Source organism: Balaenoptera musculus, chromosome 1 (assembly GCF_009873245.2).
Source record: "Balaenoptera musculus isolate JJ_BM4_2016_0621 chromosome 1, mBalMus1.pri.v3, whole genome shotgun sequence".
NCBI lineage: Eukaryota > Metazoa > Chordata > Mammalia > Artiodactyla > Balaenopteridae > Balaenoptera > Balaenoptera musculus.
This window is the reverse complement of record NC_045785.1, coordinates 29,029,800-29,046,331: the sequence shown is the minus strand read 5'-3', so window position 1 is coordinate 29,046,331 and position 16,532 is coordinate 29,029,800. Positions and strand designations below refer to the sequence as shown.

Sequence of the window (16,532 nt, the reverse complement as noted above, 5' to 3'; positions counted from 1 at the left end):
CCGACGTTTCCTGGGCGGGAATTACCCTCGTCGGCCGGACCACGAGTCCCGTGGTGCCCCGCGGCAGGCTGCGCAGGCGCGGTGAGTTGGTGCCGGTCAATACCGAATGTTGAGGGGCCGCTAACTGGGTCCAGCGGTGTTAGAAGGGGTCACCGAGTGGGTCTGTGTTGTGGTGGGGCAAGGCGGCCGGCACCATGTCGAGGCAGGCGAACCGTGGCACCGAGAGCAAGAAAATGGTAACCGGAGCGTGTGACCTCGGCGGGCGGGGCGGAATGGAGGTGTTCTGAGGAAGGGGCCCGGCGCGGGGCGTGAGTCGCAACTGGGAAAGCTCCTTCTGCTAGCGCTGGGAGGGGGTGGTTCCGCTGGAAGGAAGGAGGAGGAGGCTCCTTGGTGGGTTGAAAGCGGAGAATCGCTCCGGGGTGGTCCCGCGTCTGAGGCAGGTTGGAGGGCCCCTGGAGTAGCTCGGAGACCCCTCCCCCGAGTGCAGTTGAGTGCAAGACCAACAACGACGGCGGCAATAACAGTAACTCCCACTGTTGCTCTCTTACTGTGTGTTAGGTACTGGGCCTGGCATTTTACGTCCGTTATCATTTAATCCGCAAAATAACTCTCTCAGGTGGATAATGTTATCGCCATTTTAAAGCTCAGAGAGGTTGCATAACTGGCCCAGATTTACAGCTAGGAAGAGTTAGGATTTGAACCCATGTCTCTCTGACCCCAAAGCTAATGCTTCAGACTACTAGACCGTAATGTCTCTCACACTCAGATACTGGTTTTGCCAGAAAGCAAGTGTAAGGGGTGGGCCAGAGTAGGGAGTAAGTGCTCTCCCTCTGGCGAATGGCGGGGAGGCTCCCTTCTTGTCCTGGGAATAGTGGGACACCATCTAGTCCTATGAAGTTTGGCTGCAGATGGGGACTGGGCCTGGAAAGTAACGTGGATGATGTTTTTATCCAAACTGAGGGGACTTCTTGACAGGTGTTCCTTTTCTTTGGCATATTCTTATTTCCTCCAGAATTGCCCATTTGTCTTTGTTTTCCAGTTTACAGACTGAGTTATTGAAGGTTGCATGCAGGGCAGACCATGGGCCTTTTGTTGACACTCAGCTCTAGAGGGGATGACTAAACTCCCCTCACACCTTTGCATCTTATACAAGGAACAGCCACCAAAAATGGGCAGCAGGAGGCCCTATTACTCCAGAGTAGTACTGTACTTTTTCTCTCTCAGATCCCTTTTGAAAAGTTGATGAGAGCTGTGGATCTTCTCCGCAGAAATAGTAAATAGACAAACATATACAGAGACATTTACTTACATTTGGGGAGGATTTGTGGGCCTGCGAAGATACTCTGTGAATTCCTGTTTTGGAGGAAATACTGAGTTAAAAAGAAGAAGGAGAGAATATTTTGCTAGGCAACAATGTCATGTAGGGGAAAAAGCATGGATATCGGTTGGAATTCTCATTGGTCCTCAATTTCCTTATCTATGAAATGGGGACAGTAATACCTCCCTAGGATTAAGTATTAGGATTAATATCTCCCTAGGATTACCTCCTATGATATGAATGGATATGAGAAGTCTTCCTGTTTAGTTTTCATATCTAGCTCTTTTTTGCACTTTTTTTTAAAAACCTGAAACCAATATTGAAACTTTTAATACCATTTTAGCAGGAACCTTCAGTCTCCACCCCCCACCCCCCCCACCCCTGCAGCCCTCAGTATTCACTCAGTTTTGGTGAAGTGAGGGAATTAGGGAGGGCAGCAGTGCATTCCGGCCTCAAAGCTTTTGCTACTGCTGTAGTCTCTGCTTGGAACTTCTTTCCCCAGAGAGTAGCTAGCTACTCCTCACCTCATTCAGTTACTCAGATATCATCTTCTCAAAGAGGGCTTCCCTGACCACCTGACTAGTTCTCTGTCCTCTTACTGTACTCTTTTTCTCTTCAAGCACTGTCTATTTCATTTAAAATATTTCATTATAAATTCTATACTTACTTGTTTATTTTCAGTCTCTCCCATGAGAATGTAAACTCCATGAGGGCAGGGGTTGGTTTGTTCACTGCTCCATTCCCAGCACCTAGAATGATGCTTGGCACTAGGCAATCTATATTGAATGAATGACATGAAGGTTTGGTGCATCCTGTCATTCAATTCCTATTGGTACCCACTCGAGGCTTGTCACATGATCCTCTGTGTAGCCACCTGGTTCTGACATGCTCCCCTTCTTTCCTCTCTGCCTTTGGAGTCTCCCCCTCTAGCAGCCCACTTCCCAGTCATCCCAACCTTCTGCTAATTACTGTGTTCCCACTTAAGCCTTCCAAAACTTAAATGGTTAATATGCCCAAGTAATTAGATCTCTGCTTTTTGTCTGTGCAAATAGAAACAGCCTATTTGTCTAGCAAACTTCCTGAGTCCCAGCTCTGTGCAAAGCATTGTGGGAAATGCAGAGATGAAGCCCTAGTCCCTAACCTTGAGAAGCACATACTCTATGAGAGAGGTGGAAAAATACACAACACAGAAGTATGGTACTGTCTGGGATTGAGTCCTGGCTTCACTGCTTACTTGTGTGACCTAGGCCAAGTGTCTTCATTGTTCTGAGCATCAGTTTCACCATCTTTATTTATTTTCGGCCACACCAAGCAGCTTGCGGGATTTCAGTTCCCCGACCAGGGATTGAACCCGGGCCATGGCAGTGAAAGCCTGGAATCCCAACTGTTAGGCCACTAGGAAACTCCCACTAAAAAGGTAATAATAGTATCTATATAATAGGGTTGTTCTGAGGATTAACTGAGGTATCGCATGTAAAGCTACCAGTGTGATAGTGCACCTAAGAACACAGTTGACACTCAGTAAATGTCAGCTAGCAAGCTTTTTCTTTTTTCTGCCGTGCTTGTGGGATCCTAGTTCTCCAACCAGGGACCGAACCTGTGCCCCCTGCAATGAAAGCACAGAGTCCTAACCACTGGACCGCCAGGGAATTCCCAGCATCCTTTTTGTTTTTTTTGTTTATTTTATTTTATTTTATTTTATTTTATTTTTATTTATTTATTTTTGGCTGTGTTGGGTGTTCGTTGCTGCGCGCGGGCTTTCTCTAGTTGCGGAGAGCCGGGGCTACTCTTCGTTGCGGTGCACGGGTTTCTCATTGCAGTGGCTTCTCTCGTTGTGGAGCACAGGCTGTAGGCGTGTGGGCTTCCGTAGGTGCGGCACATGGGCTCAGTAGTTGTGGCTCACGGGCTTAGTTGCTCCGCGGCATGTGGGATCTTCCCAGACCAGGGCTCGAACCCGTGTTCCCTGCATTGGCAGGCGGATTCTCAACCACTGTGCCACCAGGGAAGCCCATGCTTTTTGTTTTAATTGAAGTATAGTTTATCTACAACACTATATTAGTTCCATGTGCACAACATAGTGATTCGGTATTACTATACACTGCAAAATGGTCACCATACAAGCATCCTTATTAGTAAAGATATTAACCTTTGTGTGTTTAGGCCTGCCCTTCTTTTGTGTTGTGACTCTATTCTCCAGAGCTCAGGTGAGTTACTACTTGAGTAGCAGCACTCAGAATCTCCATGACAGGAGGCTGGAGAGTGACAAAAGAGGGGTGGACTCAATCCTGTCACTGACCTTCCTTCCCCGGCTGCTGGGGAGCAGTCACACTGGATTATTTGTGTTGGCAAAAATAGTAAGTATGACTCTTAATAAGTATCTTGGAGCATTAGCTCAAAAGATCAGCCCCTTAAGGAGTTTTGATGTTTTGTTTGGGGCACTGACTGCAAGCCTCCTGAAAACTGTGCAGTAGCTTACCTGAGTGTAGGACTTGGCTTACTCTGCTCAGGTTGTGCCTGAAGTACTTGGCTTTGCCAGTATGAAACCACTCTTGTGGTTTCTTGGTCTGCAAAGCATCTTTAAGTCCAGGATCTCATTAGACCCTCCTACCAACCCTGTGATTGGCATGACATATTTCACTGTTACTGTTTTTGTTGGAGAAGATTGAAGTTTAGCAAAGTGAAGTGACTTGGGTAAAGTCTCACAACTAGTGACAAGTCCATACTCAGAACCAGGTCTTCCGACTATAAACCGAGCATCCTTCTATATGCCTTACTAATTGTTTTAAAGTTCTTTATAGCGATTCAGAATCTCCCTCTTTGAACCTAGTTCAGGGTGCTTTCTGGCACCACACCACAGAGAACCAGTTTAAGAACAAAAATAACAATATCTACTTTTTTTTTTTGGTGAGCAGTATGTGGGATCGAACCCGTGCCCCCTTCCGTGGAAGCGCGGAGTCTTAACCACTCCATGAAAGTCAGGGAAGTCCCACAATATCTATATCTTGAGTAGGTACTGTGCAGCAGGTACTCTACACATATTATCTCATTGATAACCCTGAAGGGCAGATAATATTATCACCATTGTACAGATGGGAAAAGCTGATGTTCAGGGAGATTAAGCAGTGGCTTAGGATGACATACCTTTTTTTTTTTGGACATAATAACTTACAGGACAGTGCTCAACTCTAAGAAGACTGAGTCTCAGTTACTTAACCTATCTCCTGTAAAATGGGGATAAATAATGTTTGTTTTGCTAACCTCTCATGGTTGTTATAAAGCTCAGTAAGTATCTGTGAAGACACTCTGAAAGTTTTATAAATGTTAGTGATCATTATTATTAAACATAATTAAAGCAGCCTGAAAGTAGAAGTTTTGCAGAAGAGATTCATGTTTTTGTTGGAAGAATGTGCTTATGTTCAGTGAAGAAATGGGACTGGTTGAATTGGCTGACCTTTAAGGTCCCATGGAACCTTAAGTTATAAGGGTCTTCAGACTCTGCAACCTCTTGTTATTTTTCTGACTTCCTCTTCTGTTCTCTCTTGTGTTTACTCCTGTCTAATCACACTGGTCTCCTAGCTGTTTCTCATGCATGTCAGACATACTCCCACCTCAGGGCCTTACACTTACTGCCTCAAATTTTTTCACCCAGATACCCTTACTACCTTTAGGTCTTTGCACAAATACTATCTTAATCAGGCCTTCTCTGACTACCCTATCTAAAACTGAACCCCCCCCCACACACATATAGGTAAACATAAATACTCCCTAATCTCCTTTTGTGCTTATTTTCCTCCATAGCACTTTTCACCATCTGGCAAACCATTTATTTTATTTATTCAGTTTATTACCTCTTTCCTTCCTGTTAGGTAGTTCCTGGTACAGAGTAAACTTTGAATGAATGGTTTTTTCTATACAACAGCTCATTCCTATTTTTAAAGTCTGAAGACCTTTAAGTTGTATATTTATGTCATGCACTATTCCAAGTAGGCTTGGTTCATAACTGAAGATGGAGATAGACATACAAATTAAGAGAGGGTGTGGAGAACCTGCATCAGGGACCCTATTCCCAGATCCCAGGCGTATTGATTCTGTGACCACCAACAGATATATTTAGGACCTTGATTTTTCTTATTGGTAAACTGGGGGCTGCTGCATGTATAAAGTGCTTGGTAACATCATGATATGCATGTTACTTGGCATCATGGTGGGCTGAGGCTCTTGGAGTCTCCATCCAAGGACTCATTAATAATGGAAGGAAAACTCTCCTGATTTAATGCCGTGGTGCCAACTCTATGGACTGGTTACTGCTGGATTGTCTCCATCCATTCATGCCTAAGCCATTCTAGTGCCAAACCCTTAACTTTACTAAAAATTATTCTCCTCCTTAATAGCTTCCCTTTAATTGCCATATTTGGTATATGGTCTCTTGGAGACACCCTGATCTGTTTTAGTTGAATTCAAAGAGCTTACTTATCCTGAAACTGATTCTCTTTGACTCCCTGGTACAACTACCTTTTATTTGTTTGTTTTTTAGGGGAGATTTATTAATATTGCAGTTGTGGGGAACAGTGGACAGAATGAACATCAGCTTAGAAGCTCCTGGTTTTCGTCCCCCCAAATTACTTTTGTCAATAGTTAGCTGTCCCTTGGGGACTTCCCTGGTGGTCCAGTGGTTAAGAATCCGCCTTCCAATGCAGGGGACATGAGTTCAATCCCTGGTTGGGGAACTAAGATCCTACATGCTGTGGGACAGCTAAGCCCACATGCCGCAACTACTGAGCCTGAGCACCACAAGTAGAGAGAAGCCTGTCCGCCGCAATGAAACATCCCACGTGACGCAGCCAAAATTAATAATAAATAAATAAATATTTTAAAAATAAAAATAATAATTATCTGTCCTTGGACAAATTACTGAACCATTCTGAGGCTCAGTTTCCTCATCTCTAAAATGAGATTAGTTTCTGCCCTTTCTGCTTTACAGAGTTATTGTGGGGTGAAAAATGAGATAATGAAAAATAGAATGTAGTATGTAAGCAAAAGGCATTCACATTATTATTCTTTTTTTAAAAATTTTATTTGTTTTATTTATTATTTATTTTTGGCTGCGTTGGGTCTTCATTGCTGCACGCGGGCTTTCTCTAGTTGCAGCGAGCGGGGGCTACTCTTCATTGTGGTGCGTGGGCTTCTCATTGCGGTGGCTTCTCTTGTTGTGGAGCACAGGCTCTAGGTGCACGGGCTTTAGTAGTTGTGGCACGTGGGTTCAGTAATTGTGGCTTGCAGGCTCTAGAGCACAGGCTCAGTAGTTATGGTGCACGGCCTTAGTTGCTCCGTGGCATGTGGGATCTTCCCCAGACCAGGCTTGAACCTGTGTCCCCTGCATTGGCAGGCGGATTCTTAACCACTGTGCCACCAAGGAAGCCCCTCACGTTATTATTCTTGCAGTGACCTCATCACCAGGCCGTGGGGATGAGGTGAGGAGCGTTGGGTCGTGGGAGCCTGGGCCTTAATGTTAGTTGTACTTTCTTCCCCAGAAGACTTGCAGACAGAAAGGTGCTCTGCTCCGAGTCTGACAAGCCTCCATTCAGAAAGGGCTGGTTGGGTAGCAATCTTGATTTTTCAGCCGTGTTTCTGTATGAGTACATTGATCCAAATGTGCTGCTAACACGTTTCTCACTTTGTTTAACTCCGATAATACCTTTCCCCCAAGCTGCTGCTTTTATTCTGTAGTCTTGATATTTGCTGTTCCTTTCACCTTCCACATCTCTCTGCTTTTTGGTAAGTAGGTGACAGGATTCTTTATCTGAGAGTTTCTGTGCTTTTAACTGTGGTTGTAATAGAAACCAGTCCAGGTCAGTATTGTGTTCCAGGTACACAAAAGATTGTGTTCCTTTCAGAGTTATCCCTTTCCCGCAAACACTTTAGCTATGTGTCAAGAGAAACATTATTTTTTCCCATGTTGGTGACTTAGAGGGTTATCATTAGTGCAGTGGACTTCATCTGGTACTTCCTTACTTCCCCCTGGGACCTCTGCTGCTCCTGGATGGGGCCTTGGGAGTGCAGTTAGGCTTGGCAGCTGTGGTGGGATCCTGGGTCAGCAGAAGTCCACCTTGGTGTGTTGGAAGGGTGACTGCTCAGTGCATGAGGTACCTTTCACAGCCCGTTTTGTAGTGGGTCTAGTTTCAGCCCTGACACATTGACCCTAGGGAGCTAAATTCTTTGGCTACTCCACAGTGGGTGATGGTCTTTCCCACCAGACACAGTAACCTTCCTTTGAATTCTGACAGTTGCATTGAGGCTGATCCAGACTCTCACCAAACTTTCTCTTTTGTGTGGCTTGGTCCTGACTGCCTTTTGAATCTCTTTTAGAGCTCTGAGCTCTTCACCCTGACCTATGGGGCTCTAGTCACCCAGCTGTGCAAGGACTATGAAAATGATGAAGATGTGAATAAACAGCTGGACAAAATGTGAGTGAGCTCCTCTGTGGGAGAGACAGTAATGGGACTCCTGAGCACACCGAATCTACGTCGTTCCTTAGAGCCCAGAACAGGGTTCACTCTCGTTACCAACACTTTGGGTACAGTTTCCACTGCTTATTTATTGGGATGTTTTGGGATTGTCCTCGTTTTCCCTTTACCACCAACAGCCTTATATTCAGACATAAGACATTCAGACCGCATAATATAGTCTGTTCTCTCATTTCTTTCCCAGGGGCTATAACATCGGAGTCCGACTGATTGAAGATTTCTTGGCACGGTCAAATGTCGGGAGGTGCCATGACTTTCGGGAAACTGCAGATGTCATTGCCAAGGTCATTATCCTGGGCCACCTGGCCATACCGAAGGATTGTCATTGGAAGGCACTGCTTACCACTCGCTCCCTTAGAAAGGCCCTTATTATTCCAGAAGAATAGCTAGGCAGCTGTTTGGACCAAAGAAGCCTTCCTGGTGGTTTAGGAATAGCACAGATTATGAAAAAGGGAAGAATGGTTGGTTGGGATCATCCCTGTGGATTAAAGACCCACTAAAATCAAACCCAGATCTCTTCAACTGTGCAGATGTAGCAGAGTAGCATGGGGGTTAAGAATATAGACAGACCTGGCCATGAGGCATATGGGATCTTAGCTCCCCGACCAGGGATTGAACCCGCGCCCCCTTCATTGGAAGGCGAAGTCTTAACCACTGGACTGCCGGGGAAGTATGGTCCACATTCAAAAAAAAAAAAAATCTTAGGGAAAAAAAAATAAAGAATACAGACAAACCTGGCTTCAAATTCTGGCTCCAATATTTAGTAGTTCTTAGGTAAGTTATTTTTAACTTCTTTAATTACCAGTTACCTCATCTTTAAAATGAAGAAAATAAGAGCTACCTCATAGGGTTTCTGTAAGGAGTAAATGAAAAAATGAACATGAGCATTCAGGTAAAATGAATGCCCTTATTGTAGAGTGTATATAGAAAATGTCTGCTATTAATAATATTAGTGTTATATATTATAGGGTTAATGATAAATGATATAACACCTATAGCTTTGTGGTGTTAGAATAAGGGTTCAGATAGCAGAGAGAGAGGACAGGAAAGTGTGTTGGGACCTCTCTGTGGTTAGATGCTGGTTCAGGGCAGCCACCCCTGTCAGAAGATCAGTGCTCCTTTCCACTAAGAAGTGCAGGTAGTCAGCAAGTTGTCACCTAATTGTATGATGCCTTGAAGGAGAAGGGTGTGGAATTGTGCACAGTTGCTTTTCCTTTTTTGCCTTGAATACCTGAAGCTTCAATGTCTTGCAGAGGCCACAATTTTTTTCCTGAACCATTTAGTTCCCCTTGGTGGTCCCATCACATCACCTTCCCTGTTGTACAGCCCCTACTGCTCTTCCTCATAGTGCCATTGTGTGTTTTTTGACAGGTGGCGTTCAAGATGTACTTGGGCATCACTCCAAGCATCACCAATTGGAGCCCAGCTGGTGACGAATTCTCCCTCATTTTGGAAAATAATCCCTTGGTGGACTTTGTGGAACTTCCTGATAACCACTCATCCCTTATTTATTCCAATCTCTTGTGTGGGGTGTTGCGAGGAGCCTTGGAGATGGTGAGTGCAGCTCTTTACCTTCTGAGACACCTGAAATGTAGTAGGGTCTTAATAAATGTTTGAACGAATGAATGGGAGAGTGAAATAAAGGCTTTTAGCTCACCCCAGTGCTTCGCTGCCTGAGGCGGTGAAGCTGCCAAGTGTAGGATCCAAGTTGGAAATCTCCACGTGGTGTTGATGCTCCCTGCTAGGCTGGGAGGTGGTGCGCTCAGCCCTCAGAGCCCGGGAACATCTGTTCCCAGATTGGCTTATTTGGTGACAGTTTGATTTGTGAGTGTTCTTTGCTAAGTCTCCCTTATTGGGTGGGGGCCACTGCCTTCTGCACAGAAACTGGCAATCTTGTCCACGTGGAAACCAGCCCCCTTGTTTAGGCTACTGTGGATGAGACAGTTATAGCTCCATCCCTGGTGGTTTCCCAGAGGCTGTGGCTAGGCAGCCGCCCCTTCATTTTTGCACTGTCCCCCAGGTCCAGATGGCTGTGGAGGCCAAATTTGTCCAGGACACCCTGAAAGGAGACGGTGTGACAGAAATCCGGATGAGGTTCATCAGGCGGATTGAGGACAACCTCCCAGCTGGAGAGGAATGACCATCCCCAGGACTTCAGGGTAACCAGCAGGAGCACTTGTTGGAGTCAGAAAGCCTCAATGCTCCCTCTGCCCTCTAGAATTCAGTGACTGTTTAACACGGATGTTATATATTCTTCTAACCTTGTTTCCCTTCTCCATGTTAATAAAGAGCGGACTGTGATATAGTCCATTTACCCTACAAGTGTGCACATTCAGGAGGGAAATTCTTTGCTCCCTTTCCCTTCAAAGGGGCTGGATGTAGTCATCCTTGGTGGGACTAGAAAGAGCTCAAACCATTCTACATTCCTGTTTGAATTTTCCAAAGTAGAACACACTTTGACCCCATTAAGAGGCAAGCCTAGCACATTTGTCCCTGGGTCTTCAGAAAGTCATTGATGAATGGCCGTAGGGAATCCAGGATTCATTGGGACAGGGGAGGAGAAGCTGGGAGTGGTGGGTTGGATTTGCTAGCTGTAGTGTGACACACTGTAGTGCTTGCCAGGAAAGGGGAACCAGTCATGCCAGAAACATTGACTTCTGGGAAGCCACCCAGGTCTCTGTTTCCTCCCTGCTGTTTGGAGGCAACATCTCCTCTTTTTATAGAGGGTCCATCTTTTTTTCTTGCAAGTTCTTCAATAAAGACACATTCTTGAGTGAAATCCCAATCATGTCATGTTTTCTCTCTGCTCAGCCTTGGGAATTTTGTTACGGTGGGGTGAGGAGACCTGCTAAAAGTTCCTGTGCCCTACCTTGATTTCATCTGGTCTAGGAATGGCTTCTTCCCACCGACCAGAGAGTCTGGGAAACCTGGGAGCAAATGAGGCCCCTTCAGAGTCATTTTTGAGTCTACTGTCTGTAGCAAAAACTAGAAGCAGACCATTACCCCAGACATGCCTAAAATGGACTATCCTGGGCCCTTGGCCACCAAGTTGGAGGATTTGGCTAGAAAGACCATGTAAAGCTTGGTATTGGGGTGCCATTTTTTGAGTGCTTACCATGTGTCATCACTGTACCGAGCACTTTGTATGTATCATCTAATTCACAATTCAATTTTTAGGAGGAGGGCCCAAGTTGCCCAAGGTCATACAGCTAGTAAGTGGAAAAGCTGGGGTTCAAAGCCCCAGCCAAACTCCAAAGCCCGCGTTCTTAACCGTGATGCCTGGTTCGCACTGTGGGAGGGTGGGGGAGCAGGCCTGCGGCTCCCTCTCAGTGTCACAGAGCTTAGGATAGCTTTTAAAGGGAGCGATCAGAGGTCGTCAGGCCATATTTGGTAGCACTGTTCTTGGGGATGGCCTAGGGCCTTGAGGTCTCAGGCTGTTGGGGTGAAACAGAGCCCCAGGCCTTCCCCGAGGTTAGTAGGCAGGCCTGAGATGAGGGGAGTATTGTGCTTGAAGTGTGTCTTGGTCATAAAGGTTAGGACAAGGGTCCTGGGGCACCAGAGCACACGGCCTACCTCCTCCAGCTGGGTTAAGCCGCTGAGGAGAGGAAAGATCACTTTTGTGTCCCCGAGTATAGGGATCCCATCCTTCTCTGAGCCTCTTTACCTCCCCCTCCAGGTACAATTGGGGGCCCCAGGGCAGGCATCCCATTTTGGTCAACTGCATACTCAGCGCCCATCAATGCTGGGTCCAGTCACACCAGAGTTTGAGTGAATGAAGGAGAGATTAAGGGAACGAAGGCTGGGCCCCAGATGTGGAAAATGTTGAGTGGTGTCTGGACCCTGCCAAGAAAAGTGAGCTGCACCACCCTTTCTTTCTCCAGGGGGGCCCTTGCCCTTCCTCTCCTCCCAGACCACAACCAACTTCCCAGCAGCTGTTTGTATGGCGTGAGGTTTTGGATATTTCCTTTCCCAGAATTTAACTTGGGCAACGTTACAGGGTCGGCAAGCTGTGGAAACAAAGCCCCCTTGGTGAGTTCTCGCGGTTACAACCCCACAATTGTGTGATGTGCACCCAGGGGCTAAGGGAAGGGAAAGGGCTGAGGGCTGTGAGCTGTTGGGAACATCACCTCATCCTCTCCCCAGATGAGCCAAACATACAAGGCCCAGCTACCCAACAGCTGGTCCCCCACCCCTGAAGTTAATTAACTGTAGATTACATATCCCTTTGCTTTACTATGACTGAGGCTGGGACACCACACCCCGCAACCCCCAGGCTAGGCCATTCCCCATTCATGATGTACTGGCACAGCCAGCAGGATGGGGCAGGTTTGCCTGGCTGTATGGGAGGGCCTGACTAACCGGGGGTGCGGGGGGGTTCCCAAAGAGCCTGGGTGGCTGGAGTAGTCCATGCTGGTGGCCTTTGGACTTGGCGCTGCCTGGGCAGAGCTCTAAGGAAAGGCCTTGCTCTGCAGCCTTTGGCCACCAGGGGTCTCCAGACCACCACTGTACTGTCCCAGAGAGTTACTATTGGATCCCTGGTTTTCAGAATTTGCCAGAAGATGCACCTGATGGAGTAAATCTCAGAGGCTGGTCAGAGCCTGAAAGTGCCCCTTTTCTTTAGTCACAACCATGGGACCAGAGAACAAAGCTCACATGGCTGCCTGGCTAAGGGCCTGCCTATTGAACCCAGGGCGCTGGAAAGAACACGTTGGCTAAGAAGTCACTGGCTTCCATTCACACCCCAAACTCTCATGCTGGCCTCCTGAGTTGGACGAGCTAGCTCTGAGCCCTCACCTAACCAACCCCCCCTTACTTCCTGAGTCGAGACCAGAGCACCAGCCCTGTTCCCCTGACGTAAGAGAGTCCTGTTCCTGCCCCGGACTCGCACCAGTGACATTTCCATATTCAGGTTACACCTTTCTCTGGTGGATTGGCTGCCCCTACGTTTGTACTGGGCATCCAGGTCTGAGAAGGAGGTGGCAAGAGAGGCCCGGGAGCAGAAATTGCGCTAAGTAAAGTTAAAACAGTCTCCTAACAAGCAGTTCATTGTGAATGGCTGGGGGTGGTGGGTGCAGGAAAAGCATCCTCCCGTTCTCCCTCCTGGAGCTTAAATGCTACCATGTGCTGTTCCCTGGAAGCCAGAGGGCCGGTGGGAGGGGAGGGGAGGGTGGCGGCAGGCAAGGAGCCTCGCTGTTAACCAATCCCCAGCCTTTGATGTAGGGCCAGGCCTGACCCCAGGACAGCCGCTGGCCACTGCCAGGAGAGCTGTGGGATGCAGCGCATTCCTGGGGGCAATTTACGCTTCTGGCGGCAGGAGAGGAACGTTTCTACTGTGGGGAAGGGGGTGGGGGGAGGGCGCTGCAGTAGAGTTGAGGGCTTGGGTGTTGTAAGGAATAATGGAGGGAGCCGAGGCACAGGGCAGCACCCTCCTAACTCAGTCTGGCTCACCTAACCTGCTTGGCTAGAGGCCTCCTCCAGGAAGCATTCTCTGGTGGACCCAGAGCTGGTGAGGGGCAACTCCCTCACCCCCCAACCCTCTGGGCTCTGGGGGCCTGGACTGTCAGCCATGAGGGCATCTAGGACCGAGCCAGGCTAGAGGAGGGCTGGGAAGACGGTGTGATGAGCATGACAGCATGTGTGAGTGAGTGCAGACAAATGTTATTCATAGCAACAGCTAATATTTATTGCAGAGTGACTATGTGCCAGTGCGAGTCTAAGCACTTCACCTGGATTTCTCATTTAGCACTCACAACAACCCTATCAATCACTATTCCTATTTTGCAGATAAGAAAACTGAGATACACAGCTAATACATAGTATCAATAGACTTAGGACTTGAACCAAAATAGTCCAGTAATGGACACCAAGCTCTTATCCAGTACATTCTGTGTTGCATATGTATGTGTGTGTATTTCAGTGGGTGACTGTTTCCTTGTATTCCTTGGGGAGTGTGTCTGTATGTGAATTCTTTCAGTTAATGGAAATGTAGCCCTGAGCTGGGGGCTGGGGACATGGAGATGCTGGGAGCTTCTATCCATGGGGAAGCAGCTGAAGCCATGTGTGGTGGTGGGGAGGAGAGGAGAGGTTGAAAATAAGAGTCAAGGGTAAGTCCCAGCTCTGCACATAACTTATTAGTTACGTGACTCTGGACAAAGAATTTGAACTCTGAGCCTCAGTTTTTTCATCTGGAAAATGGGGATAATAATGCCTACTTTGCTGACTGTTTTGAGGATAAAACAAAATGAAGTATGTATATTTCCTGGCATAGGCCGAGTGTTCCCTAACTGGCAGTTATGATGAACATATTAGGGGAATTGTCTTGCAAAATTGCTGTGCGTGGATATGTCAGTGTCTGAGTGTGTGCATATGGAAATTTTGCGAAATCAGGGTCGTGCCTCTATTGTTCATTGCTGTATCCCCAAGCGTCTAGCACTACTTTCAGCATAAAGCAGGTGCTCAGTAAATTTTTATTCACTGTTGGCTGAGTGTAAGAATGGAGTGAGGAGGGCCCATAGGGAGAGGGTTGAGTGGGCAGTGTGGGCTTCCACCGGGACCAGCTACATATTTTTTTTTTAATATGTATTTATTTATTTATTTGGTTGCACCAGATCTTAGTTGCGAAAGGCGGTCTCCTTAGTTGTGGCTCCAGGGCTTCTTAGTTGCGGCTCCAGGGCTCCTTAGTTGTGGCATACGAACTCTTAGTTGTGGCATGCACGTGGGATCTAGTTCCCTGACCAGGGATCGAACCCAGGCCCCCTGCATTGGGAGCGTGGAGTCTTACCCACTGCGCCACCAGGAAATTCCCCCAGCTACATATTTTATCGGGCTCAGTGCAAAATGAAAATGCAGAGCCCCTGATTCAAAAATTATTATGAATTTCAAGATGACCCACGAGGGCTTCCCTGGTGGCGCAGTGGTTGAGAGTCTGCCTGCCAATGCAGGGGACACGGGTTCGAGCCCTGGTCTGGGAGGATCCCACATGCCGCGGAGCGACTAGGCCCGTGAGCCACAATTGCTGAGCCTGTGCGTCTGGAGCCTGTGCTCCGCAACAAGAGAGGCCGCAATAGTGAGAAGGCCCGCACACCGCGATGAAGAGTGGCCCCCACTTGCCGCAAATAGAGAAAGCCCTCGCACAGAAACGAAGACCCAACACAGCCATAAATAAATAAATAAATAAATAAATAAAATTAAAAAAAAAAAAAAAAGTGACCCACAAGAGCATAAAACCAAGCCCTTCCGAGCTACAGGCCCATGAAGCCAGCCCCGGCCTCCCCTTGCCTTTGAGCATCACCAGCCCCCAGCCCTCCCCCAGCCCAGCTGTTCAGGAGGGAGTATAAGGAGGCTCCACCCAGGCCTGCCGTGCTTCCCAGGCTGTCTGAGGGAAGGTGAGGAAGGGGAAGGATTGCTCAGTGTGAGCAGGCCAGGGAGGGACTCAGTGATCTGCAGACCTTTCCCCCAAGGAGCCCCTCCTGAGCCAGGCCAGGCCTGAAAACAGTCCTCTGCCCTCCATCCCTCTAGGAGCTCACCACCCCACCCCACGCAACCGACCAAACCACCAAGCAGGCCACTGGGTGGTCTGGGCACATGTGGTCACATTTAGACATTGATTGAAGCAAAATTGTTATAAGATTAGAATATTTAAGGTAACTTTAATTTCCACAGCATTACTGGGATTTTTGAGGATGGGGCTGAGAGATCCCCTGGGGTAGAAGTGAGGAGAATGGTGGGGCCTGCGGGAGGAGTCTTCATTTCCTTAGTTCTGTAAGAGAGGCCTCTGGCAACTGAAAAGAAAGAAGGAGGGCTAGACAGAGGGAAGGACTTTCCAGGAATTGTAGAACCAAGAGTCTGTAGTCCCCAAGCAGATACGGAAAGTCAGGGGTGGGCATGGGGGTGTGCAGAATCACCAAGGCCCTGGTGGAGCAGCAATTTACCAACACCACGCCCCCTCCCCAGACTATTTGCACACCCCAGGCACACATCTGTGCAAACATCCCTCTCTCCCATCATCTTGCCAGACAGATGGAAGGGGTGGCAAGAGGAAGGTTCCAGCCAGGCCCTCCCCAGGCTCCAACCTAGGGTGGTTGGAGCCCAGAGTTTTCTCATTGACAGATCAAGAGAGAAATTTAGAAGGAATGGGAGAATCATGGTAACAGTAATAACAATTGCTAACATTTACTGAGTCATTACTCTGTGCCAGGATTGTATTAAACCCTTTATATTCACTGTTTCTAAGAGGCCCTATAGCATGGTGGGAAAGGGGAAGACTGGGGAGCCAGCTTGCTTGGAGTCAATTCCCAGCTCATCCACTTCCTAGCTATGTGACCATGGGTGAGTCAATTAACCCATCTGTGCCTCAGTTTTCCCATCTACAAAGTGGGGACAATTCTTATACCAATCGCAAAGGGTTGGTGTGAGGATTAAATGAACTAATCCATGAGAAGTGCTCACAATAGTGCCTGGCATGGAGTAAGAGCCCTGCAAGGGTTAGCTGTTGCCATTAGGGACTATCATTATCCCCCTTTTAAAGAGGAGGAATTTGAGGTTTGGAGAAATGAGGTCACTTGCCCACAGTCAGGTGACAGAACTGCAGATCCAAACCCAGGTCTACTTGACTCCTCAGCCTGTGCTCTGAACCACCAGGTGGGTGCCAGCATCGGCTCTGCCAGGGGCTGTGCTAAGCAGGTTACATG

At 47.7% G+C, this 16,532-nt stretch overlaps 1 protein-coding gene across 5 annotated transcripts; it reads left to right on the top strand.

Moving 5' to 3' along the window:
- Positions 1 to 14,322, top strand: TRAPPC3 (trafficking protein particle complex 3). Of its 5 annotated transcripts, none has more exons than XM_036828234.1 (6): positions 102 to 236; positions 3,479 to 3,672; positions 7,685 to 7,782; positions 8,027 to 8,126; positions 9,214 to 9,396; positions 9,863 to 10,627. In XM_036828234.1, coding segments are annotated over exons 3-6 (405 nt in total). In that variant the 5' UTR covers positions 102 to 236; positions 3,479 to 3,672; positions 7,685 to 7,780; the 3' UTR covers positions 9,983 to 10,627. The 5 variants fall into 5 exon arrangements, with proteins under 5 accessions (XP_036684146.1, XP_036684114.1, XP_036684119.1 ...); XM_036828243.1 differs by having other exon boundaries at positions 108 to 236; positions 3,516 to 3,672; XM_036828251.1 differs by lacking the exons at positions 102 to 236; positions 3,479 to 3,672 and adding an exon at positions 1 to 81.
- The last annotated feature ends 2,210 nt before the right edge of the window (positions 14,323 to 16,532 follow it).